This window comes from Chionomys nivalis, chromosome 5 (genome assembly GCF_950005125.1).
Source record: "Chionomys nivalis chromosome 5, mChiNiv1.1, whole genome shotgun sequence".
In the NCBI taxonomy this organism is placed as follows: domain Eukaryota; kingdom Metazoa; phylum Chordata; class Mammalia; order Rodentia; family Cricetidae; genus Chionomys; species Chionomys nivalis.
This window is the reverse complement of record NC_080090.1, coordinates 45,485,198-45,512,310: the sequence shown is the minus strand read 5'-3', so window position 1 is coordinate 45,512,310 and position 27,113 is coordinate 45,485,198. Positions and strand designations below refer to the sequence as shown.

At 37.9% G+C, this 27,113-nt stretch overlaps 1 protein-coding gene across 4 annotated transcripts in view; it reads left to right on the top strand.

The window, feature by feature from the left end:
* Slc4a7 (solute carrier family 4 member 7) overlaps positions 1–27,113 on the top strand; it is a 92,112-nt gene that overhangs the window by 34,208 nt on the left and 30,791 nt on the right. For 2 of the 4 annotated variants that reach the window (XM_057769698.1, XM_057769697.1), the window contains exons 4-13: positions 1,370–1,508; positions 3,387–3,547; positions 6,177–6,365; positions 12,549–12,664; positions 14,577–14,734; positions 16,832–16,919; positions 18,695–18,841; positions 21,216–21,322; positions 23,321–23,495; positions 26,596–26,729. In XM_057769698.1, coding sequence (XP_057625681.1) covers positions 1,370–1,508; positions 3,387–3,547; positions 6,177–6,365; positions 12,549–12,664; positions 14,577–14,734; positions 16,832–16,919; positions 18,695–18,841; positions 21,216–21,322; positions 23,321–23,495; positions 26,596–26,729 — 1,414 coding nt within the window. Of the gene's footprint in view, positions 1–1,369; positions 1,509–3,386; positions 3,548–6,176; positions 6,366–8,768; positions 9,138–12,548; positions 12,665–14,576; positions 14,735–16,831; positions 16,920–18,694; positions 18,842–21,215; positions 21,323–23,320; positions 23,496–26,595; positions 26,730–27,113 lie in introns of those variants that run through there. The other 2 variants (XM_057769700.1, XM_057769699.1) reach the window with 2 other exon arrangements.

Here is a 27,113-nt window from a genome sequence, read left to right as displayed (position 1 = left end):
CCTGGGGTTACAGGCATGCATGGCAGTGCCTGGCTTTTTATGTGGGTGTTCGGGATTTGATCTGAGGTCTTCATGTTTGCAGAGCAAGCCCTCTTATGGCTGAACCTTCCCTAGCCCCTGTGTCCATGTTTTGCCTTTGCAACACACATTGTGATTGGCAGATCTAATGCTTAAGAACAACATGATTGTGTTTAAAAACAACAAATAATCTCAATGTTTGAAGTTTACAGTTGGGGTGGGGGATACATTCATAGCTGTCTCTGGCCACATGTCTGGAGAGCATTTTTTAGTGACTAAGAGAAAGGCTGAAGTATCCCATCTTATTACTTTTATACACCGTTGTCCTGGAGCTCTTAACCTGTGAAGGATGGAGGAGAGAAGTGGGGGCGGGTACATGTGACATACATGCATGGCAATAAAGGAAGGAAAGTCTGCAGATGTTGGGCCATGGGATAGTAAATCTAAAGAGTTTGCAGAACTATGGGACTAAGAGAATCACTCAGAGTAGAAAATCAACCTTTTCTCATGAATAGCAGTGAATACTCAGAAATGGAATTTCAACATACCACTTACAGTAGCACTAAAAAAGTTCTTTAGTAATAAATCCAAGCAGAACATCAAGCAAGTCCTGTATGCAGGAGTAGTTGACCACAGTAGTATTGCCTTCCCTCTAGGCATTTGTTTAACACAACACCTGTGACAACTTTTCACATGTTTTGTGTATCAGTTCTCCCAGTTCTTACATTTTCAACTTTCTAGAGGGTTCCTTGTCGGACCTTCCTCCTTTGGTCTCCACATCACTTAATTTTCTGTGTTTTTGTCTTCTTCATTTCTCATTTCCTTGTGTCTGTCATCTTTTCTGACATCTCCCTTTAACTGTCCTCTTCAAGTGTTTGCCTGTTGCATCCTATAGGGGCCTGGAGAATTGTTTACCTAGACGTCAATTTTAGTGCGACTTTATTTCTCATGTAATGCAGGGTGGATATTGTCTGTGATTGAAAGCCTTAAGGTTTTCTACTATTTAAGAGGTAGTGTCTATTTTGTTAGTGTGCCTTCTGCAGTGGCTCTGACCCAATCCGCAGCTGATAGTTCTGTTTCTCTAGAACAGCAGGAGAGCTGGCTGGCACATATTGACAGCTGCAAGTTTCATATCACTTTCTAAAGCTTGAAGGCTTCCTTTTAATCCATGAACGTAGCTGTCTTAACTACTTTATTTTATATTTCTATTTGTGCATATATCACTTGAATATATATACTATGTATATTTTGGAAATAAGATTTGTACAACCCTGGCTTGTCTGGAATTTACTGGGACAGTGTGTCAATTTCAAAGCTTATCCTTAAATGAGTGTGCTGTTGTTTTGTTAAGACACACCATCGCAGAGGGTGCAGTTCATCCTCGGGACTGAAGACGATGATGAGGAGCACATTCCCCATGACCTCTTCACAGAGATGGATGAGCTCTGCTACAGAGATGGAGAGGAGTATGAATGGAAGGAGACGGCCAGGTAACTCTCTCTGCTCCCTCTCGGCTTTATGAAGCGAAATCACAAGATAGAGTGATTGGTTTCTGTGTTCACTATTTATTTATTTACTGAGGTAGGCTCTTGTTTTACACCCCCGGCTGATCTGGACTTTAGGATGTAGCCCAAGCTGGTCATAGACTTGCAGCAGTTCTGTTTCTACCTACTTAATGCTGGGATTATAAGAATGAGCCACCTTTCTGGGGCTCTACATTAGAAGATTTCTTTCTTTCTTTTTTTTTTTTTTATGGTATAAAACAACATTTATTTAATACAAAATAAAGGCTATTTCATTGCCATACCAAAAAGTAGTTCCTAACTTAAGTAATACAGAAACCTATACAATATGCTAATAAAGAAAACTATACAGTATGCTAATACAGAAACCTATACAATATGCTAATACAGAAACCTATACAATATGCTAATAAAGAAAACTATACAATATGCTAATAAAGAAACCTATACAATATGCTAATACAGAAACCTATACAATATGTTAATAAAGAAAACTATACAATATGCTAATACAGAAACCTATACAATATGCTAATACAGAAATCTATGCAATATGCTAATACAGAAACCTATACAATATGCTAATTCACAAATAGCCCTTAAATTTTCTTTTCAATGTACATAAACATATAGCTAAAAGTGGACAAAAGGGAATGATTGATTTTACTGTTATAAAATTTTGTAGATCTGTGGAGAAATGAACAGTTAAATATGGTTGGAAAACTATTACACTTTATGGTATTCTTCATAAGTCAAGAACTACTCGAGAACAAAATGCTTTAAAAAATATAATGGCATCAGGCATCAACATTTTTTTTATTATATGTCACAATGTAGAAAATATTTGATACCAGATATGTGTAATTAGATATAGAGGACTCTACTTACCAATCCACTAAAGCATAGAGACTTCTAAATATATATTAAAGAGTGGAAAAGTACAAATCAAAAGGAAATGGAATGATGATCACATTTTATATTTATTTTTTAATTTACATACTTAATTACGACATTGGGAGTTGATTCTAGGAGATACTGTATATTAGACCAAATATTTAATGCTCTGGTATCCATCAGTCCTTATGGATAAATCATACTCTTTCTTTTGAGACAAAACATTGCTAACATGGACAGGCAGGACATGCTGGCCTTAATCTCTCACCTATCTGGAGTTAAAAATGTGTACATGCCTAGTTATTGAAAGCTGCTATGTCAGTCACTTAAGATTGTGTACATTGGGCAAAAGATATGGCTCAGTTGTTAAATGTTAGGCTAATAACTAAAAATGTAAGAACACATATACTACTCATATTTAACTTCATCATAAAATTTCTGAGAAAACATTTTTTAGAACAGTGGGATATCATGATTCTTATTTAGTTTCCCCAACTCCAGATCTTGCTACATTAGAAGATTTCTTAGTTAATGCCTGGAAATTTTCTTTTGTTCTTTGCTCTCAGTTTATTTCCTTGAATGAGCTCATTTAGTATGTTATACGGTTTGTATGGTTGGTATTAAGATGTCTGAACAGATTTGAAGTTAAAAATCCTATGTTGTGAAATGCTGCAGTTTTGGTTTTGTGGGCTTACTATTTTAAATTTCTCATGCAATGGTAATTTATTTACATATTGTTAAACTACAATCTTATCATGTGATGTAGGTGTCAGATTGATGGCTGCAGACAGTGTATACTATTGGCCTAATTTGTGGAAATGTATTTGAGGCAGAATTTTGTTTCAGTAGTGATCTCTTGTTTCTTTTTAAAAATCAAGCTTATGTTTATGGTATTAAAATAAACAAATGGGATGTCCACTGTTTTTTAGTTTTTTTATATTATCCATTTAGGTGGCTGAAATTTGAAGAGGATGTTGAAGACGGTGGAGACCGATGGAGTAAACCATATGTGGCAACTCTCTCCTTGCACAGTCTCTTTGAATTGAGGAGTTGTATCCTGAATGGGACAGTCATGCTGGATATGAGAGCAAGCACTCTTGATGAAATAGCAGGTTATATAGTAAACTGACTTTTTTACGTTAAAGAAAATTAAATAAAGAAAATAAGGTGTGATTTTAAGATACTCATTTAACAACTGTATATGGAACTAGTTCTACTCTTTGTAGGGGCATTGTAGGTTTGTGTAGAGACTAACACATTAAATTAGAAGTATGATCACTGCCATAAGCACATAAATAGTCCCCTCTCTGAGAGTTCAGAGGGAAGTCTCCCATGGTAAAAGCCCCGTGAGAACATTAAATATACAGCGTTCGAATCAGCACCTGGGCCTAAGGAGCAGGTGTATTAGAGAAAAGACAGTGTTTATGGAAGAGCACGAGCAAGGAGAAAGTTCCAGTAAATGTAAACAATGGGACTGGGGAAAGTGAGCTAGCTCCGCAAGCAGCTGTACATTGCTTGAATAAAGATATAGGGCTGAAAGGATAGCCCACTGCATACAGTGCTCACCTAGCATGTGTGAGCTCTAGACTTATTTCTCCCCTTTTCCAAAAAAGGGATAGATTATGGCCACCTTTGGATTACTGAGCTGAAGCACTGATTTTTATGGTGCGCATTGGGACAGTTTTGGGATTAACTTGGGAAAGGAATGATCCTCCATGTGCTTTCAGAAGATTACCCTGGTCGAAAAAAATGCAGGGTGACTCTGAACTGGAATGCGGACAGAAACAAGAACTCTTAACTATTTCCTTGGAGTTGTGGAAGTTAGTAAGGCTGGTGTGGATGTAACAGCAAAAACAGAAGAAGACTGACTTGAAGGATTATAAGGAGGGAGAGGAGAAAAGAAGAGTTGTGATTATTTGATGACTTCTGTCTACAGTTGCTCAACACCCAAATCATGTCTGTTTTAAATAAGTGTAATACTGTGTAGTCACTGAAGATTGCTCCCACAGAACACAACTGATTGAGTATCTTGATTTGTTAAGAAAGCCATAAACTTGGCCGGGCAGTGGTGGCAGTGGCGTATGCCTTTAATCCCAATACTCAGGAGGCAGAGGTAGAGGCAGGAGGATCTCTGTGAGTTCGTGGCCAGCCTGGTTTACAAGCGCTAGTTCCAGGACAGGCTCCAAGGCTACAGAGAAACCCTGTCTCAAAAAGCAACAAACAAACAAAATAAAGCCATAAACTTAACAGTAATTCTTGGGCTATAAATAATTTGATTTTACCTGACTGTTAGATTGGACTATGTGCTGCAATTCTTTAAATTGTTGAGTCCCATTCTTGTTTGAGTAACTGAAAAACTGAGGTAGAGTTAGGAGTATTGAGTATGGTCACATGAGTCATTGGCAGAAAATAGAACTTTTATCTTATTTTTTTTTTTAAAGAATTTGTTACTTATTCTTGATAATTTCTACTAGTGTATGTTCCCACTCACAGCTTCTGGGCCCCCTAACATACCCCCTCCACTTCCTCATCCTCTGTATTTTGTTACAGTCCACTCCATGGAGTCCAGTTGGTGCTGACTGATGGGTATAGGTGTGCTGCTGTCCATCAGAACATAGAATGCAGTACTTTTTGAGAGAGTAAAATCAGGCATGTGATGAACTGTGAATATGTTAGCATTAAGAATTACCTGTTAGGTTGGTTTTTCCATTTTTCTTTTCTTTTTGTTTTTGTTTTTCAAGACAGGATTTTGCTGTAGTTTTAGAGCCTGGCTTGGAACTAGCTCTTGTAACTAGGCCTCGAACTCACAGAGAATCGCCTGCCTCTGTCTCCTGAGTGCTGGGATTAAAGGTGTGAGCTACCACCACCTAGCTTCCATTTTTCTTTTAGGGTAATTTTATCACACATAGTTTTGAAGATTTGACTTAAAATTATCTCTGACAGGATCAGGGATTAAATTCAGTGGTAGAGTATTTGCTTAGTGTATGTGAGGGTTCCATCCCTAAGAGAAAGAAAAAGCAACAACAGAGAAAGCCACCCCACTAGACTCATCTTAGTGCCATTGTTTAAATCTACACGGGGCTGCAGAGGTGACTTGGAGACTGAACATATTTGTTGTTCTTGCAGAGGATTTGGGCTTGGTTTCCAGCACCCCCTTGGCAGCTCTCAGCTGTCTGCAACTCCACTTCCTAGGGATCTGGTGCCCTTTTCCAAAGTCTACAGGCTTCTGCAAGCACATGGTACATGTCAGGAACAGACACAGATTTGTAAAATAATAAATATACTTTTAAAACTTTGTATGTATTTTTGTACATTGAAAATATGGCCAGTAGTGCACAGAGCAGTGCTGGTGTCCGTCCTTTCTTTCTCCATTCCTTTCACTTTTTGACAGAATTTGCCTTGTCTGGGATTTTTATCTACTTCATTGGTCTGTGCCTCTTGCAGAGTAAGAGCTTCCACTTCTTTCCTGCCCTGTTCCTAGACTGCACAGGCAGTTGGACGTCTTTGGAGCCTGTGCCATTGAATATTTAGTTAAATAGAATTCACTGCTACTCGTTCGTTTATTAACTAGAATTTACCATATCTATATAGGAAAGCAGTCTCTTTAAAATACACTACTTAGTAAAATAAGGGTCTCAATAATTATATTTTTTGTTGGATGGATAATGTTCATATTTATCTTCATGCATATGCTTATATAGTGTTTATATAGTAAAAATACTACTTTTTTTCATTGAATAGATATGGTGTTAGACAACATGATAGCCTCTGGCCAGTTAGACGACTCGATAAGGGAGAACGTCAGAGAAGCTCTCCTGAAGAGACATCATCATCAAAACGAGAAAAGATTCACCAGTCGGATTCCCCTGGTTCGATCTTTTGCAGATATAGGCAAGAAACATTCTGACCCTCACTTGCTTGAAAGGAATGGTGAGATAAGTTGTGGTGTCCAGTTTTCGCTAACCTTTCTCTAATGGAAGCCTGTATGCTATATTAGTATGTGTTGCGAGAATGGTGGTGTCTCACTTATTCAGAGTTGCCATTTCTAAAGTGTTTTGTTTTTTGTTTTGTTTTGTTTTGTTTTTTTGGGTTTCTTTGAGACAGTCTGTCTCATTATCTATCACAGGCTGACCTGGAACACTGTGTAGCCTTTGCTGACCTTGGACTTGGATTTTTCTTCCTTAACCTCCCAAGTGCTAGAAATATAGATCTCTACCAATAAGACCAGTGTGCGTTAGAAATCACTTGGATGAAGTAAAAGCATTCACTGTTATTAAAAGGTCATAACTTTCCTTAAGCAATCTATAAGTACAGTTACTGTCTCTTACCCTTAATCACATCTGCTTCTCTGTTTGGATTTGAGGTTTCTTCCTTAAATTATTTAAGAGGCATAGATTTATGATCTGTAATTTTAATGTTTTTAGTTCTAAATACTGAGTTTACTTTATGCCTATATCAAATTGATTTGCCTCCTAAACTGATCATAAACAAGCATTTTGGGAGTTGGTTTCAGATATTCATATACCTTGTGGAAGGTTTCATGATAGGGCTGTCTGATGCAAATGGCAGACAAGCTGATGTCTTTCAGTCCATTGAGAATGGTGCGAACCCAGGTGCCGAGGCCCAGTTCTACCACTCCTTTCAGAGGATGGCGGCATGTTATGTAGGACTTGGGGAGACAGTGTTTTTGTTTTTTAAATGTTACTTTCCTATTGTGTGTACACATGTTTTACCTGCATTTATGTATGTGCACTACATGAGTGCCTGGTGCCTACGGAGGTCAGAAGAGGCCATTGGATCATCTGGAACTGGAGTTAAGGATGGTTGTGAGTTACCATGGGGTACCAGTAGCAAACTCTTCCTGTGGAAGAGCAGCAGGTCTCTTTAACTGAACCATCCTTTCCTCCCCAACCCTAAATAGTCAGTTGTCAGTTTCTGAGAAATAATGCACATTGAATATTCATCTCACCTTACTATTTTCTTTCCAAAGCAGGAACACACCAGTATGGTTCTCACTTGACTCTTAAACAGAACTGTGATAACAGAACCTAGACAGGCCAGGTGCAGCAGACAGGCCAGATGCAGCGGGTCGTTACTGCCTCTGACTGTGTCACGACAGGAAGCCTAGGAGAACTGCAAGCTGGGACAACTGGGATATGGGACACAGTAGCTTTCTGCTCCTTGTCTGTCCCTGTTCTCCACTGTGATGAAGTAAATTTATTTACTTCAAGGACTCTACTAAACTTCTATTCCCCATATTCAGTCAATGTTTTCTCTTTATCCTATTTGTAGTTTAATTTCTTTTCATCATAAGACAATGGCTATTCTTAAGCAATTTTACTTTGTTAATTTTGTTACATTATAGCTATAATGAATAACCTTTTCTGCATGTAGCTCTTTAAAAGATAAATGATACTTGTTTATGTATTAACAATTGTTTCTACTAATTTATTTTAGTTAACATACAAATAATAGGTTTATCACATTCTTTATTTTTGCTATATTTGAGTCTCCTGATCATATAGCTTTGATTTCTTAGTCCACAAGAGATTGTTACATTTCTCAAACAACTACCATTTAGTTTGAAAAGGCCACAAGGGAAAGAATGTTTCTCTTTTAAGCTCACTTACCAGTGTATTCCTATGCTTTTGAAATAGTCTAGACTAACTTTCCTATTGTTCTTGTTAAGATGGTAAAATGCTTTGTTTTTAGCTAGCTAATGCAGCAGTTGTGTATAGTTGATTAACTGGCTGGACTATGGTAGAAGTAAGACATGTGCTCTGAAATATTGACCTAAAACTTAATGTTATAATTCTTATAATTCTCTTTGTTTCTCTCATTTTCTTTGTTTGTTTTCTTCCTTTTTTCCTTCTTCTTCTTCTTTTTTTTTTTTTTTTCTGTGACAGGGCCTTACTGTGTAATCCTGTCAGCTTGAAACTTGCTTTGTAGACCAGGGTAGCCTTGAACTAAGATTTATCACTCCTGGCTATAATTCTCTTGAAAAATAATTCTTATATTTTTAAAATTTTTAAAATTCTTGTATTTTTAAAATGTACTTAAGAACACTGGCCAGCCTCTTGTTACACACATTTGTTACCAGTTTTAAGCTAATTATTAGGTAATGCTAATATAGAGTCTTGACATTTATAGATGTTCTTAGTTAGGAAAAATGTCCAATAACTTTTCAGTGACATTATAACAAGTAAGAATGTGACTGACCTCTAACCCCACAGACGAATCTGAAGCTTGTGATTTGTGGTTTGAATTGAATTTTGTGTTCTCTATTTACTTAATACAATGGACATCATTTTTTACTTACTTGTTTTATCTCAGGCGAAGGCCTGTCAGCCTCCCGCCACTCTTTGCGAACAGGTCTGTCTGCCTCAAACCTTTCCTTGAGAGGAGAATCGCCTTTATCTGTTCTTCTCAGTCATCTTCTCCCTTCTTCGAGAGCTGGAACCCCTGCAGGCTCAAGGTGTACCACCCCAGTACCCACCCCTCACAACAGCCCTCCTTCCAGCCCTGGCTTAAGTCGCCTGGCCTCCAGAAGTTCCCAGCTGAGTGAGCCTCAGGCCCCAGAGCTACTGGTGTCACCCAGCAGGGATGATATTCCCAGAGTAGTAATTCATCCGCCCGAGGAAGACATAGAAGCACTCAAAGGCCAAGAGCAGAAGAATGAGGAGAATGTTGACTTCACTCCAGGCAACTGTCCAGAGTCCTCCACGTGTGGTGCCCTGCCTCTGGCTCACCTGCACTGAGAATGCCTGTCACACATAGCTTGAGCAGCATATGTAGATAGCGCTTATGATTGGACAGCTGCATGGTCTTGCTCTTTACAGTGTGTTACAGAACGGAATAAAGTCATTAAAACTTAGGCTATAAAAATATTACGAAGAAGGCTGTACATAAGTTAAGCCCATAATTTTTTTTTTGTTTTTGTTTTTTTAGAAATCACAATATTTGGGTAGTTTAGCAAACGTATTTTTGATGTGACTCCGAGAATGGTGGTGGTACTTCTCCTAAGAGTGTAGCACAGCTTAGCCGTCCTAATACGATAGGATGCCATGCTGTTCTTCTCATCCTCTCTCTGACAAGACTGACATTTTCAAACAATTGCTTGTAGTCATTATTTCAAGAGGAGTGGTGTAGCTTGGAACAGACTGTACTCTTTTATTTATGATTGTGTGTTAGTCCAAGTTTCTCCTGATGATTTTCAGAACTGCGGGCTCTTTACTCAGGCTGAGGATGTAGTTTTGTAAGTGGATTACAAAACTTTCTTATGGGGCTGCAGAGGTCACTTTAGGCAAGACTTCATACTGGACCTGACTTTGATTTCTTGCACCCTTGTCAGGTGGGTCACGGCTGGCTTCCTGTAACTCCAGCTCCAGGGGCTCTGATGCCTTCCGCCAGCCTCTCCAGATCACTCATGCACATGCTTATACAATAAACACGCATACAATTAAAAATAAAATATAATATGTGTGTGGGGGGAAGAGAGAGAACTTCTAAGGCAGTAAAGATCTTTATTAGTTGAGAATTGAGGCATATATTCTTTTAATATTACTATAAATCTTTATGATAAGATTATCAATTTTTCTGAATAGGTGAAATTAAAGTGTTTGGATTTCTGAAGACAAAATGAAGCTCATAAGTAATGAGAAAAGCCATAGGATCAACCGTCATCACTTCTTTCGTAGCTGCCATTTGCACTTAGAACATTTAGTTGTTTCTGGCAGGACTCCGGAAACTGATGCCATAGAGAGCTTCTCCATAGAGAGGATGCCAGAGAGCTCCTCCATAGAGAGGATGCCATAGAGAGCTCCTCCATAGAGAGGATGCCAGAGAGCTCCTCCATAGAGAGCTCCTCCATAGAGAGGATACCAGAGAGCTCCTCCATAGAAAGGAGTGCTACTGGAACTTGGCTTTAGCTATGTAGTGCAGTGGGAGGAAGCTTCATTTTTTTTTTTTGTTTTTTGTTTTGTTTTGGTTTTTCGAGACAGGGTTTCTCTGTGATTTTGGAGCCTGTCCTGGAACTAGCTCTTGTAGACCAGGCTGGTCTCGAACTCACAGAGATCCGCCTGCCTCTACCTCCCGATTGCTGGGATTAAGGGCGTGCGCCACCACCGCCCGGCCGGAAGCTTCATTTTTTGCCGACTGAATTGATTCTCAGCAGAATTAGTATCAGGAGCTAGAGACTTGACTAATTAAAGAGACAGCTTTACCTTGGCTGAGGCTTGCAAAGATTACTCAGAGAGAATCATGATAAACTAGACTACTTTAGTTTCTTTCTAAGAACCAGTTTTCATCTAGTTTTGAGCTTCTGATCCTTCTGTCTCTACCTTCCAAGTGCACACAGGAGTGTGCTACCACACTTGGCAGGGTGATGTTCTTAACGTGCCCCAGCCAACTGAGAAAGGAACATGTTGAAGATGGCAAGCACAGCCAAGCAATTTCAACTGATTTCCTCCTTTGTCCCTATTGAATTTATTTCTTCTTTCTGTTCTTACTGACTTTGCCACCCCCTATCCCCACAGGCCTCGTTCTTAGGTCTCAGATCTAGTGGCTGAGTTGTTCTAGAAACTGCATTATGTTCTTATTTTGATTATGTGTAAAATAATAGTCAGTAGTGCCTAGTACTCGGTCACAGTTGGCACAAGGGTTTAATAATGTGTTTCTTGATCTTGTGTGTGATGAGTGTGTAGAAGCCACTGATGAGGATAATTTTTCCCACCTCCTTGGAAAGAAGAGACACTACTCTGAAAGCTAGGGACAAAGGTTAAATATGAGGAATCTTAATAACTTTTCCATACTAAGTCAACATTTAAAAAAGTATTTATTTTAGGAAATAATTTTTATTTCAGAAATGTTTAATTTGAGAATTACATGACTAAATTAAGTGCAGTGCTTTTTATATGAAGGTTTTTCACTTATATCGATACCCCAGTTTGTTGACCTGGGAAATTGATATCACTGAGGACTTTCACTCAGAGTTGAAACAGCTTTTAAACCCAAATGCCTTAATTTTATGTTCACTAGTTATAACTGCTGTATTCTAGAAGAATAAACATGCTTGGTTGTATCAGGTATATCTGATATGCTTGAAATTGTAGAAACGATTACTAATGACTGGTACTGACAAATATTAACTGCACTTCTGTATTATATTGCAGTTTCTTCCCCTAAAATGTTCAGTGTTGTGAGCATTATTTGGTTTATATTCTTGGACTAGAAGGCTTTTTTTTTTATTTTCTAAGGAAAAAAAGATGTATTCAGTGGTAGATATCTGTGTGTTGAAACTTGGATTTTAAGTTTTTGAGATTTGAGCTTTTTCTAGACCTCTTAGAGGTAAAGATAGATTAGTCTTTATGTCGTGCTGCTTGGAACTGCCTTCCTGTGAGCGTTGCTGCTGAATGAGTACACTAACATGAGCATGCATCATTTGTAACTGGACAACAACCAGGCTGTCACACGCCAAGTTATAGGCTCATCGGAACGAGAGGGGTTGAGTAAATCATTCAATCACAGGGCCACAAGTGATGAGTATTATTTATCCCAAATCTCTTTGATTTTAATCTTTTTACTGGGATAGCTTGTTTGTGGTCTTAGGTTTCTTAGGAAGAATGACAGTAGAAATTAGACATAAATACTGCTGAAGAAAAATAAAATTTCTTAGGGAAACATGATTAAGAAAGATTAAACAAAGCACACCTCATAAATTTTGTGAATTACAATTGGAAAGAATTCATATTGGCATTGACATGAGTGTCCTAGGGGAAGTTAGGGCTCACTGAGTTCTGTACGGGTCACACGAGGTAGAGACACTTGAAGTGCATAACCCAGAAGTATTGTGGCAGTAGGGCTGGTTCCACACTGGCTCGCTTCTGTGAAGGCCACTGTGTGGATTCTGTAATGCTCTAAATATTAAGTGCACAGCTTCATCCTGTTCATGTGTTCTAATTCATGCTGCTGGTACGGAGCTAACATCTGCACTTTTTAACCTCTCATCTCACATTTGCTTCGGTAATGAGCCATCGCTTTAAGGATATGAGCAGCATCAGGCTACATGGTGGATTTTCTCCTTACTAATTCGGTTGTGTATTTTCTTAAATACAGGGATTTTGGCTTCTCCACAGTCTGCTCCTGGAAACTTGGACAATAGTAAAAGTGGTGAAACGAAAGGTAACGGAAGTGGAGGAAGCAGAGAAAATAGTACTGTGGACTTTAGCAAGGTAATTCATTAATTGTAAATTTTCATTAGCTTTCTCACTGAGAAAATAACTAGTAATGTGTTGCTTTGTTGCCGTTGCTTACAGTAACTGTTTAGTAACCTGCTGCTTATACACTTGCATAGGATGCCTGTGAGATGTTATGGGCAGAAACAGGGATAGGCTCCACGTTTGTAACTACATGCTTACAGTTGTAGCCGGTCAGAAGAAATGGATTTTCTTTGGGCCTGCTCATGGATACTCTGGCACTTGGGTCTCTCTGAAGCGATTTTCTTGGGTGTGACATCGCAGCACTGACAGCTTTCTTCCTGGGCTCTACTGCATCCCAGAATTACTGACTCATGGTTCTAGGACCTTCTAGAATGCCACTGGGAGGCATGGGTAGATCGAGGCATGGTTTAAACAAGAACAAGAAGCTCTTGTGAATTGATTTTGTTTAATGAGTAGTTCAGGGAAGTAAAGATGAAAGCAACAGAACAGAGAGACCCTGGGTTTTCAGGATAAGCTCAAGTGACAGCTGAGTTTCAAGAGTACTTCCTAGTGTGGGAAAGTTCCTTAATTTGCTGCCTGTCAGTTTACCATTAATTCATGGAACAGTAATATTTCTGCACCTTCTTTTTAAGGCTTTGTTGTAAATATTAAATAGATTTCCGTTTTTTTAAAGCTGTTTTCTGTTTCACAGTGTGTCCACAAATCATGCACACTCCACTGAAAAGAGGTTTAAATGATTTGTATTGTCGTTTTGTGGAGTTTCATACTCCCCCATTATAGAAAGGCTTACCATTAGGGATTTTGACTATTCAGAAAAGGTGTTCACCTGGGCATGGTAGTATGTCCCTATAATCCTAGGTATCCAGAGGCCAAGGCAAGAGAGCCTCAAGTTTATGGCTATCCTGGGTTACATAGTGAGCTCTAGACTACCCTGAACTAAATAGCAACTTGTCTTTTAAAGCAAAACAAACAAAAGTCTTTTGCAGTTGTCATTTCTAACTATCTTGTTTTCATTAGTGCTCCGTTTCAGATCATCAGAAAGTGTTCCTAGCTAAATTGGAATTTATTCGTTGTTGCCGAATAAGTAAATTACCATAATTTGCATTGTGGTTCTTGTCTAGGCATGGCAGTGTGGTTGATCTTTGTTTCTCCGTCAGTTGCACTTTTTTACTTGGCCTGTTCTTGTGTACCCTCCCTGTCTCTTGTTGGGCAGGAGTCTGCCTCCTGGCACTGTAGTTGTGGCACACTGGGAGTGGGACTCAAGAGGCCCGCTGTAAGTGCTGGTTTCGTCTTTTAATAGATAGTCTTGTTAGTGGTCGTTTAGTAGCTTGTGTGAACCTATGTATCAGTGAGAGCTTCACTACTTTGGGGTCATGTTTGTTACCTTTTTGTAATTATACACAGGTGGCTGAGTTTTCCTTATACACCGTTCCATGTCTGAGCTAATCAAGGCTATCGGTTCTCATTGTAAAGAATATTTTTTTTTCATTTAAGGAAAATACTAAGAAATGATAGTGTTTTATTTTTTAAAAGGAGGATTTATAAAGACATGAAACAATAAGACTTAATGAAAATCATGCAATGAATTTGTTGTAGCACTGTGTATAATTTCATAAACCATTGTTAGTTTGTGCACTGTGTGTCCTCACCAGTTTTAATGAATAGTCTATTCATTGAAAAATTCTCAAGTTTATGTTTGATAATATACAGCTCTAAAGTAATAAAGACTATAATAGCTAAAACAATAGATGATGAATTTTGCTTGCATTTTTTGTATTTGTCTACTTCATTCTTTATATCTGTGGGAGTTTTGGTGTTTATGCATCTTTTAGATCACAAGTTTTGATTGCCGGTAGTAGTTTTAAAGTCATTCTTTTATTCATATCTAACTAATTATATTTCTAAATTATTCATTTATCAATAGGTTGACATGAATTTCATGAGGAAAATTCCCACAGGAGCAGAAGCATCCAATGTTTTGGTGGGAGAAGTGGACTTCTTGGAGAGACCGATTATTGCGTTTGTGCGACTGGCTCCTGCAGTTCTCCTGTCCGGGCTGACTGAGGTCCCTGTGCCCACTAGGTAATGAGCAGTTCTCCTTCGTGCTGTTCCTGTGGACCCACTGAAAGCGTCCTTGCTCTGTGTAATAGAGGCACTGTTTAACTGCTGGTTTTAGTTGTTGTGTCAATGCTTTTGAGTACAAGAGTGTAATTATCCTCCCTTCTCCAACTTTTACCTGATTCCATTCTGCAGCTGACCTGGACCTTACTATGTAGCCAGGCTGGCCTCTGATTCCTCCTTTTCCCTCCCAAATGATGAGATCGTAGCTATGAGTCACCTCCTACTATAGTAATACTGTGTGAAAACAGTTCTTCATTTGTATTTTTATAAGAAGTTTGGTATCTTAGGAACTTTTGTTTTACAAAGCCAGTCATTGAGATTCATTTTTGTGCTGGGTACCCAGAAGATGGCTTGCTCAGGTTCACTTCTCATTCTGTTCTGGGCTGCACTCCATCCTTTGTGTACTCATGCAAATTCTTTGTTGTGGTTTTCCATCCATGTACATTGGATAACAAATTAATCTGGCTTGAGATCATAAAGAATAATTAGCAAGTTGTGTTAATCAGCACATGAGCCATGAAAAGGACATCTGCAGGTCGTTAGTATCAGAAGCTTAATTGTGACTATGACTTGTTTTGAAATTAACTTTCTTTACTGTATTTTTGTTTGATGGGTTTTTTGTTTGTTTGTTTGTTTTAAATGAAGTCACGCGTGTGGTCCAGGTTGACTTCTTATCCCTGACTATCCTTCTGCCTCAGCTTCCTGAGTGCTGACATTCATCCGGGCATATGCACTGTACTAGGGGGATTTTGCAGCAGGAAGCTTCCACAGTACCATGGAGAGGTGTGGTAGATTATGTGTTCTCATGATCGACTCAGTAATTAAGAATTAATAGGAATTTGATGGAAAATACTTATTTTATATGTATTTATTCCATTTTCACTAATGATACAGTCTTGATAAGTGAGGGAAAATTATTCGATTGCCTCATTTGTAAATTTTCATAAAGCAGGAACATAAGTATTTGGATCAGAATATTAATATTTTATATAAGGCTGAAGTAATGATGAAACCCATTATTTTGTATTATTACCTACAAAAATAGTTAAAATATTAGTATCTACTCTAGTGTTAACAGGGTGCAACTATACTTTTTATTTAACACTTAAATAGAAACAGGTCTGATATTGAAGTTGGAAATTTTTTTCCCTCATGGAAAAGTTACTTAACTAGATGCCATATTTATAGTGTTAAAGCTTTGATCCAAAATAGTTCCAGACTACATATCTTTTGTGTGTATATTCTGTACTATTTGATTCGACAGGCCTTGCTTTCAAGAAATCAGTGTAGGACAAGGGATGTGTCTCAGTTGGTAGAGAGATTGCTTGGCATGCACAAAGCCCTGGTTCAATTTCCAGCACTCCATAAACCAGGTGTGGTGGGACACACCTACAGTCCCCTCACTTGAGTGGAGGGGCAGTGGAGGCCGGAGGATACAAAAAAAAACAAAAAAACAAAGTTCAAGGTTACCTCTGGCTACACAGTAAGTTCTAGATCATCCTGGGTTATACTACCCTTTCTCCAAAAGAAATCAGCATGGAAACAGTGTGGTGCTGCAAATCTGTCACCCAGCACTCGGAAGACTGAGTGAGGAGTTCGAGGTCAGCCTGGTTGTTTCATCCAGAAGGATATAAAAGATGAAAATTTTTATGAGAAACACTTCCTTAGTAACTGTTTTTGCACTAAGGAAGATGGGAAAGGGGTAAGTTGGTAGAGTTAATTGTGAATGCATTTTATAGTTTCATGATCTGATTTTTGCTTGTTTTGTTCGGTTTTTGAAATAGGATCTCCTGTTGCTTAAGCTGAGAGGATGACTTTGAACTCAGAGCCTCTTTGCCTCTGCCTTTCAAGTGTTGGAATAGCAGGCTTGCCCACCACACTCAGTTAAGATCTGTTTTGAATAGAATTGCCATTTTTTCCCCTTGATTCTTGTGGGTGATTGCAAAGAAGGTCTGTGTGTTGCTTCTATGTTTATAATGGAATTATTTGTAGAAGTTTCCTGGATTTGTGTATATGTGTTGTTTCTTTTAAAATCTGCATATTTCAATCTTTCCTTAGGTTTTTGTTTCTGTTACTGGGCCCAGCAGGGAAGGCCCCACAATACCATGAAATTGGCAGATCCATAGCCACTCTCATGACTGATGAGGTAATTACAGTCAAATCCCTTTGAGCTAGACAGTGAATATACAATTATAGCCCTTCTTTCTCTCATAGTAAAGCTTATAAAATGATCTTTGATGTCTATGCTATTTTATTTCATATGTACTCTTGTAACACATGCATTTGTTGAGGGTTTTAAGATTTATTTCTTAGCAATACTAGGTAGTTTTTCATCTGTTTTATTGCTATTCTTTCAATTTGACATTTTGAAATTTATTTGGTCCTAGCTTTTAGGATGTTGCCTTTTTGGGGCTTCCTTGGGTCTTTTGCTGTTTCTTCTTACTTCTCTCTCTTGATTTTGTTGTTGTGTTTGACTGTAAACTCTTTGGTGATCAGGACTTCTGCTTCTTTGAGAGAGATTTCTAGAAGATTTTGCCAGACATGCCAACATATCTGCACGGACCATCAGAAACCCTGTAAACCTGGACGTCGTCCGTGTCAGCTCATCATACATTTCTGTAATCACTGCCATTTTTCTGGTCTAGACTCTGACCTTTACTGTGGCAACTCAAGTGATTTTTTTTTCCTTTGGAGTTCTTACCTGTATTGACAATAATAACATATGTATAAGTCTAACATTGAATCCAGAATTTATCCATAGCCTAATTATTTAAAGTTTTTTTCCCCCCTTTTTTGAGTTGTGTTTTCTCTATAATCCAAGCATACTTCAAACTAGCTGTGTAGCTGAGGTTGGTCCCACTCTTGGGAATCTTAGCTTCGTCTCTCGAGTGCTGGGATAAAGATATGAATCACCACATCAGCTTTACGTTCAGATCAAACCTTGTTCTGGTATTTTCAGGGAACCTTGCACGTATCCCGTGCTTAAACCCTGCTCTGGCCATAGTAGCTTCCTTTCTGTTTCTTGGATGAGTTTTGCTCTTTGTACCCCTGTACAGTACAGCTATGATTCTGTCTTCCTAAGTACTGTTTTACCGTTTCCCTCAGTTATTACTGTTTTGTTTGTTTGTTTGGTTGGTTGGTTGGCTTTTCTTGGATGAAGTCTTTTGTATAGCCTGGACTGTGCTCAAACTCACACCAGTTCTCCTCCCTCTGCCTTCAGTTGCTGGGTTATCAGTCTTCTCAGCAACATTTTTGCTTGGCTGCTTATTTTTCTCTTGTCAGCTTTCCATTCTGCACTTTGTTTAATATTTATTCTTTTTTTGAACTTTTGTCCCTCTTGATCATAATTATTTTCAGGATAAATAACACTTTAATGGCAGAAATACAATGACCTGACATTATTGCAATGAATTGTTTTGTAGTGAATCGATTTTTATCTTGTAAAATTACTATTTGTCTGTGAAATATTTTCTTTGTACCAACTCATCATTTTCTTCAGTTATTTGTTGTTGATTGATCTATTTATGTTAGTCCATACTAATGATGGACTAACTCTTGCTAGGTGAGATGAATGTCTGTAGCTGATGAGAATTATACCATTTTTAGTGACTTTATTTTTGTTATTTATTTTACATTCTATGCATATGTGCACAGGGGAGAGAGGTACATGTACATATGAGTGCAGGTCCCGTGGAGTCCATGAGATTGTGTCATATCCCCCAGAACTGCAATTACAAGTAGTTATGAGCCACCCTGCAATTCTGGGAACTGAAAGTGTGTCCTCCGCACGCAGTGCTGCTGTTAATCATGATGCTCTTGCTCCAGCACAGAATTTATTTCTGCATCTAAAGTGCATTTTAATACAGTCAGTTTTTTCTGTCCACTGTAGAAATCCTTATGCTTGGTATCTTCTCTCCTTAGATTTTTCATGATGTAGCTTATAAAGCAAAGGATCGAAATGACCTTTTATCTGGAATTGATGAGTTTTTAGATCAAGTAACTGTCCTTCCTCCAGGAGAATGGGATCCTTCCATACGCATAGAGCCACCAAAAAGTGTTCCTTCTCAGGTAAGAACCTGGATATGCTTCTAGGGGTATTTTCTTTTTTCTTTTTTAAGTTAAAAACTTGTAATAAAAATGTGAGTTATGCATGTTTTATAACTCAAAAGTCGTAACTATTTATAGTGGGTATGGCTCAGTGGGTGCACTTTGTCAGCATGCCCAAGGCCCTAAATTTGAACCCTGATACTGGAAGTAGGAGCTACAGGAACCAAAGGTAGATTCAGGGAGGATGTACTTCCCTTGGTTTGTGGAATTATATCCTGAGATATCTTTGGTTTGATTAATAGATAAATTATTTATTATATTTTTCAAAGAGTAGTTTGTAAAATTATTTTAGATTTTTTAAAAGATGGGTCTTTTTCTGCTTCATTCCTGCTTTTAGCTGATTTGCTTCACCTCCTCACTATCCTCCAGTAAAGATTTATTTTATCCTTCTTTCCTTACGTAGTTAATTATTTTCCTTTTAAAGTTTTCCTTTTTTTACATTTATTTTATTTTATATGTATGGGTGTTTTGCCTGCATATGAATGTGTACCACATGCGTGACTGGTGCCCAGGATCAAGTATCCCAAAACTGGAGTTATGTATAATTGTGAGCCACCATGTTAATGCTGGGAATTGAACACAGATCCTCTGAAGAGCAGTCAGTGCTCTTAACTACTGAGCCATCTCTAACACTCATCTTTTAAATATTTGTTTAAAAAAAATTGTTTCGTTTGATTTTTGTTTTGTAGACAAGATTTTCTTAAGCTTCTAGTGATCCTCCTGCTTTAGTGTCTTTCTAGAATTGTAAGCATGAGCCACCGATTGATACTTCATATTTTCATGTTTTAGCTACAGCTTAGCTATGTCATACGTTCTTTTGTTCTTACTTTCTTGGGCTTCTATGTTGTTTTTTGTTTCCCCTTTGATGTAAGGGGAAACACATTGGTTTTAGCTTTGACCTTTTCAAGTGGTGATCTTCCTTTTTTATCCAAATCTAGCTACTCTGTATTAATAAAGTGTTGTGTATCTGGGTCCATGGGAGTTTTAAAACTTCACAGGAGCTCTTACAGACTCATATATCTGTCTTGCTCCCTGCTTATTCTATTTCCTCCCTCTTTGCATTATATATGTTTATCTGCACATAGGTATTCCTTTAGCCAGTTCTCTGTTGAGGTAACCTATGAAATACTCCTTTTGTGTTCATGTCGGGGAGAAGATCCTTTACCTTAGAAGTGGTTTCATTGATTTTAAAATAAAATGTAAGGGGATACTGAAGGAATTCTTGTGTAACTTATCTAAGGAAATATTTTAGGAAAGGGAAAATGTTGGCTTCTGCCTTCTTTTCCCTCCCTCCCTCCCTCCCTCTTTCCTTGAAGTTCAAGATTTTTTTTTTTTTTTTTTTTTTTTTGAGACAGGGTTTCTCTGTAGCTTTGGAGCCTGTCCTGGAACTAGCTCTTATAGACCAGGCTGGCCTCGAACTCCCAGAGATCCGCCTGCCTCTGCCTCCCGAGTGCTGGGATTAAAGGCGTGCGCCACCACCGCCCGGCTCAAGATCTTTTTCATAGCCCAGATTGTTCTTGAATTCAGACTTTCTGCCTTAGCCTCCTGAGAACTGGCAGTGCAGGTGTATGGAAAAAGTAGTATCTTTAAAAATTAATGAAAAATTTGTTTTTGGTAGTTAACCACGAGTAGTATTATAAATATTTTGATGAAAACGTGCTTCTTTACGAGAATGTTTATGTTTATAGCTGGGTTTGCTAGTGTCAGCTGACCATAAGCTTGAGTTGTTTAGGAAGGAGGGAATCTTACTTGACTAAGAATTTCCATAGGCAAGACTGAAGTCTGTAAGGGCCTAGCTCACTGTGGGCAGTGCCACCGCTTACCTGGTGGTCTTGGATGCTATAAGAAAGCAAGCTGAGCAAGCCATGAGAAGCAGGCCAGTAAGCAGTGTTCCTCCCTAGTCTCTGCTCCAGTTCTTGGCCCTAGGTTCCTTGTCCTGACGTCCCTTCATGAAGGACTAAGATCAGGACATATGAGCTGAACCCTTTCCTCTCCAATTTGCTTTTAGTCACAGCAGCGGAAACTAAAAAAATAGTTACTGCAGAACAGCAATTTGAAATGGTATATTTATCTTATAATACACTGATGTTAGAAGGTGCAGAGAACTAATTATAAATTTATAATGTGAACAGAAACAGATGGTAAATTCTTTTAAATTGCATCTTTTTAAAATGCTATTAATGTTATTGTTTTAAAAGGTTATACTAGAAAACATTTTTTCCCATGTGTGCTTGTGTAAAATCCTCATGAGATGTAATATTTCCTCTAGCCATCTCAGATACCTTGTCAGTTTTCTTAAAGTTGAATTCTAAAAGTATGTTTCTGTGGAATTCAGGAAAAGAGGAAGATTCCCGTGTTTCCCAATGGATCTGCTCCCATGTCTGCCGAGCCTCCGAAGGAGGCTGCTCATCATGCCGGGCCTGAGCTGCAGAGGACCGGACGGTGGGTACAGTTGTTTCTTTGGGGGATTAAGCACTGGTTTGATAGAAAGGCACCAACAGTCTTCTCTTTTAACTCCTCAAGTATTTGGAACCTAATCTCATACATTATTCCTTCTGTGGTTTTGTAAAAACTCATTTTCTATAAGATATATAACATTAAGGGGAATTTATGCATTTTAAAAAAATTTTAATAACACATAATACCAAATTTTAAAATGAAAATAATGGGACATATATTCAAATTTGTAGTTATTATTGTATTATGTGGATTTTTTGGTAATATCTACAAAGGTTCTGAAAGAAAATATAGATTCTTTTCCTAGTTAAAGAATTATGAGATTAAAGTGGAATTACAGTGAATGATTTTTATCCATTGTGCATGGATTTAAAACTTATGTGAACATTACTTTTTGAAATACTGTAAAATTAGATGGACAAGCATGTTTAAACCCTACTATTGGCATCTGGAATCATTATTAGAGAAATTAGAAAGTTAATTTTAGAGTAAAGGATAGAAATGTTACCTGGTAAAGTATAATAAAATATCTTTAAAACACTGTGTAGTAGTTGATTGTGGCAGCATTTCCATACTGTTGTGAAGTATAGCTATTGGTGTTAAATGGGGCACTGGTAGTCACTGTGGTTTTAAAGGACCTAGAGTTCAATCTTTGCTTATATAACTAGGGTATCTCATACAGACACTGTTGACAAGAACAGCAGCTAATATATTCAGCACAGTCAATATCAATGACTAGTGAAATGGAACAGAATAAGATTTTATCTTTGTGAATGTAACAGAATAAGATTTTTTATTTCTCCGCCAATAGTGCTGGTCTCCTATTGGCTGTAACCATTTCTTTGTACTTTAGAGATGGAAGTACCTAGTTAGAGGCACATTCCTCTCACACACCTGAGAGCCTCCTTTGCTACCTGTTAAGTAATCAGTTGTTCATTTGATGATGAAGATTGTCATTGATACCTTTTTAATTGAAAGCTGATTCCTTTTGTGACAGAATCACTTCTGCTTGTCAACTCGCCTTTAGGATTTGTTTAGTATCTAACTTAAAAAAATTAGAATGGTAAAGCTTGAAGCATCCAAACCCTCAAAAGTTTAAATTTAGTATTCATCTATTTTCTTGCATTTGGTATATATATATATATAAAATCCCCTGTTTCCTGAGTCATAAGACTGTTCTGAATTTTCAGTTCAGCAGCATTTATTTAGTACCTTTTGTATACCAGGCAGGGTTCTGCTAACAAGAAGCATGACATTGAACAAAAGTCCCTATCTCTTAGGGTGTTTATGTTTTATTGGGATATTTTCAAATTAAATATATCTAAAAACCCATTTTTTAAGTTTAAATGGTATGGTTTTGATGTTTTAATGCAAATATAGGTTTTTATTTGTAATAAAACCTTTTAGTTTTATCAATATACTCGTTACATATGTAATAATGTACTGAAATAGCTTTAAATGTTTTTTTCTTGGACAAAAATACTCATATAAATAATTCAAGAGTTAAAAATCATTAGACATAGTTCTTAGTTGACTTCTGAATTAAATGTTAGCGAGCCACATTCACTCTACTTATACAATACTTACTTTGTAAGCTATAACTGCCCATTGCCTTTCTGCTCTGTACTGCAAATAAAGAATAGAGTTGAAGTTGCACATTTACATGCATGGCTGGTTAGGTTTTGTTTATTATATGTTTATTTGTATATTTGCATTCAAAGTTGCTCCTATAAAGTCATTTGCCTGCAGCCTTTTCAGCATATATAGTTTAATGTTATGTTTCCATTAACTTAATGAGATCTTCTTTCCTCTGACATCATTTCATTAGAGTCAATGAGTATATCTTCTATAAGTTATACCGTGATTTAAATTTTTATTGGCAAAATAGTAAGCACCTACAGTTTTATGTAGCCCATAGTTTTAGTGTGAACTAGTTAGAATCCTCTAGTCTACAGCTTGACGAGTTTCATCTCACCTATTTAGGCTTTTTGGTGGTTTGATACTTGACATCAAAAGGAAAGCACCTTTTTTCTTGAGTGACTTCAAGGATGCATTAAGTCTGCAGTGCCTGGCCTCGATTCTTTTCCTATACTGTGCCTGTATGTCTCCTGTAATCACTTTTGGAGGGCTGCTTGGAGAAGCTACAGAAGGCAGAATAGTGAGTACAAAAGATTGGTAGTGGCCAGGCTCCCAGCTCCTCAGAGGCAAGTGTCTGTATGCATTTGTCTCACTATTCGTGCTTGTATTTGAAGAGTCGACCCACAGCATTAACCTGTCCCAAAGCAGACTTCCCCCAAAGGTAATTGCTGTGGAAAACATGGGGAAGCCATTTGAACAGGAGAAGATGCACAGTTGAGGTAAAAACAAAAACCAAACAGTTTATCTTACCTTGCTTGATGATATGGTTATAAATTGAGTAAAACTTCCATTGTCTTCTGGGGGATGGGTGGGTTGTGGGGGAGATGAACTGCTCTGGGTGGGTCATGGTGGGAAATTTATCCATGGGGCTCCCTGTCCTGTTAGTTACCATAGGGTTAGGGTTATGACTGTATTTAACTCCTCAGCCCCAGCTGGTCACTGAACTGAGACTGTTTGAAACAACAAATGTAGCTATAGAGTGGATGGAATTTTGAAGTTATGTTTGTTTTCATTTTGTTATTTAATCTATCTGAAAGTTGACAAAACTTTTATTTGCAATTGGGTGCTGTCTCCCTTTTCCCATGTGAATCTAGAGTCCTGTTTGCTGTACTTGCTAATAACTATGGAGGAACTGGTGCGTCATAAAATTTTGAATGGCATTTTATGGGGAGTATACATATATTTTAATGGCATTTGAGTGACATAATTCTTGATTTCTAAAGTTTGTTTTAATAATACTTTTGAAAGAAATTTTGTATTTTTATAGATAAAAGGTTAAAACAATAGCTAAAATGTAAGTGGTGACAATTCAATTGTAAAGACATCTTTTTCTAAATAACTGAAAATTTCTAATACTGAATTTGGTTTTTACTACTTAGATTCCTTTTTCCTTTAATCATTGTTCATATATGTTTTTAGTTGCTGTGCTGTCAAAAATTATACGTATAGCTCTGCTGGACACTGTGACAATGTGGTTTAGTTATTACCTCTTAGAAATATTGCTGCTTGGCTCATGGACTGTCACTGCCTGTCTTCTCCTTCTGCCCTTAGACACCATGTACCCGAGATAGTATGTTTGACGCTGGCGTAGGAAGAGAGACAAAGGTAGCAGAGGGAGCCTAACCAGAAAGGTCGACAGTAAATGGGAGCTCGTGTTCCCTGCAGTGTTTAACTGAGAGAGGAGAACTAAGGAATGAAGAGGCAGAAATAGAGGAAACAAGCCTTTTACAGAGGAAACAATGGGGAGATGAGGTGTTTGTTTCCATTGTCTTATAGAAGTGTACATTTTAGGGGCTGGAGAGATGGCTCAGAGGATAAGAGCACTGGCTGCTCTTCCAGAGGTCCTGAGTTCAATTCCCAGCAACCACATGGTGGCTCACAACCATCTGTAATGTAATGAGACCTGGTGCCTTCCTTGCCAGCAGTATATTGTATTCCTAATAAATAAATAAATCAAAAAAAAAAAAAAGAAGTGTACATTTTAGGAGCTCACATTCGGAAGCATAGAGCAGCGAGAAGAAACAGAGATTGGAGACTGTTGTAGGGAGGGAGGGTGTGTGGGAGCTTCGATGGTTATAGAATGGAAGGAGGAGAGTGGCCAGCAGATCAGACCATCAGAGCGCAGAGTGGAGAGGAGCATGTGAAACAGCTCCATATTAGGGGAAGATGGGGTGGGAGTGGTAAATGAGTTTGTGGTGACAGTGTCCGCATTTTTGACCCACCACGTGGGGGAAAGGCCTCTGCTTTGTGCTCACCTGCTCCATTTGAGTTTTGACATGTCCTTCTTTTCAGTTTTTGTGTCCCCTCCCCCAAATTTCACTTAAGACATTTTCACCTCTAACTCAAGCTCACCTTAAATTCAGATTTAAAATGTACATATTTTAGTATAATTAAGGAGTTGGTGATTGCATATCAGTGTTTTGTAATGAAGCCCTATTTTTCAGAGAGAAAACATTTATTTTTATGATTAATATGTTATTAATATGGAGGCTTGTTTTTTCATATTACCATTAGTTCAGTTATATTTTGATACTTTATGATTCTGGTTTGGAAGATGCTATTGGAGTTGATGAGAAATGCTGCTTTTGTGTGATATTCCCAAGGTTAACAGACATGGTTTGAAGGTGCCTTCATAGACACTCGTGGGGTCTCCTAATCGTCATCACCCTGTTTAAAAATAAAAACCCTTAGACTCCCAAGTCCCCAAGGCTGCATTCCAGGCACTGGCCAGGCTTCCAGGGCAACCCCATCCTCGCCTGCTCTTGTGCTGCCTCTTGTTTCAGGAGCTTTGTTTCTTATAACTTCTTGTCTTGCCTTTACCAATCCTGGGCTTTCTCCTTTCTGGATAGCACACCCCAGTTGGCCTTGATGCTTAACAATGGTAAATTCTTTTCCTTTCTCTCTGATCCTACCCTTTGTCTAGTGGCATAGCACATTGTCATTGCTTCACCATTTAACCTCATTAGCCAGCCTATAATGCCATAGTGAAACAAAACTTTACTCTGTCTTACTCACTGAGAACTCCTCCAAGACTTTCATTTCCATTGTTCTCATTTTGCTGAGCTTTAATGATAAAATATTTACTCATTTATTGTCTCTGCGAACTTACAGAGTACTCCCCACCTTGTTTGTGTTACCTCTATCATTTTAAAGTAAATCATTTAAGACTATCACTTTAGATTAATTTCTAAGAAATGTATGCAAAGTGTTTTTTTTTTTTTTTTTTGAAAACTGAGGGTCACATGTTTACCTATTTGGAGATTATTTTTAATCACCATCTTGAGTATTTAATGTGCTTTTTATTTTTAGAGTGAAAAAATATTTATTTTAGTCATAGAAGAGTAGTAAAAATAATTCATGCTTTTCTGCTTGTATGTGCTTAGAAATAAAACACCACAGATGAACTTGAAGCCCTGTGTTTACCTTTGCGCCTTTTGTGTCTTACAATATTGAGTGTTGGGCTAAGGATGATTGTCAAAAGTTCAACTAAATATGCAAAGACAAAGCAGTTTTCTTGATGTACTTGATACATGTGTAACTGCTTGGCTAGCATCTGTGTTCTCCAGATGATTAGAGATCACTTTTTGATGTGTTACTTCTATTCATTTTCCCTTAAACAGAGTGCAATAGAGTCTCTTTTTGGAGCATCATTAACTGGGATTGCATATTCATTGTTTGCTGGGCAGCCTCTAACAATTCTGGGGAGCACAGGTCCAGTCCTAGTGTTTGAAAAAATTTTATTTAAATTCTGTAGGTAAGTAGTAATTCTCATCCCCTCTATTTGTATACCTGTCAATTATGTGTTGTAGTATACTGTTTATGAACTGCAATATCTTTGTGTGCTTCTATGTGGTTGTCCTACCAAGGCTCCTACTATCACTTCTCCTCAGTAATGTAGAAGTAAGGGAAAGTAAGATTGCCTATCAGTGCTCATTTAGTGGATTTGAGTATTGATAAGCACATTTGGAGAGCAATAAAAATTCTTAGTGCTTGCAAAATTAAACCAGTAAGGTGTTTGAACTGTTTGTTAGGGGAAATGTAGCTCTTACATAGTATAGAGTGAAATAGATCTTGAAAGCCCAAGGCTGGCTTTGCCAGGCGATCTTGTGTAAAGAGGAAAGGGCTCAGAGCTATCAGA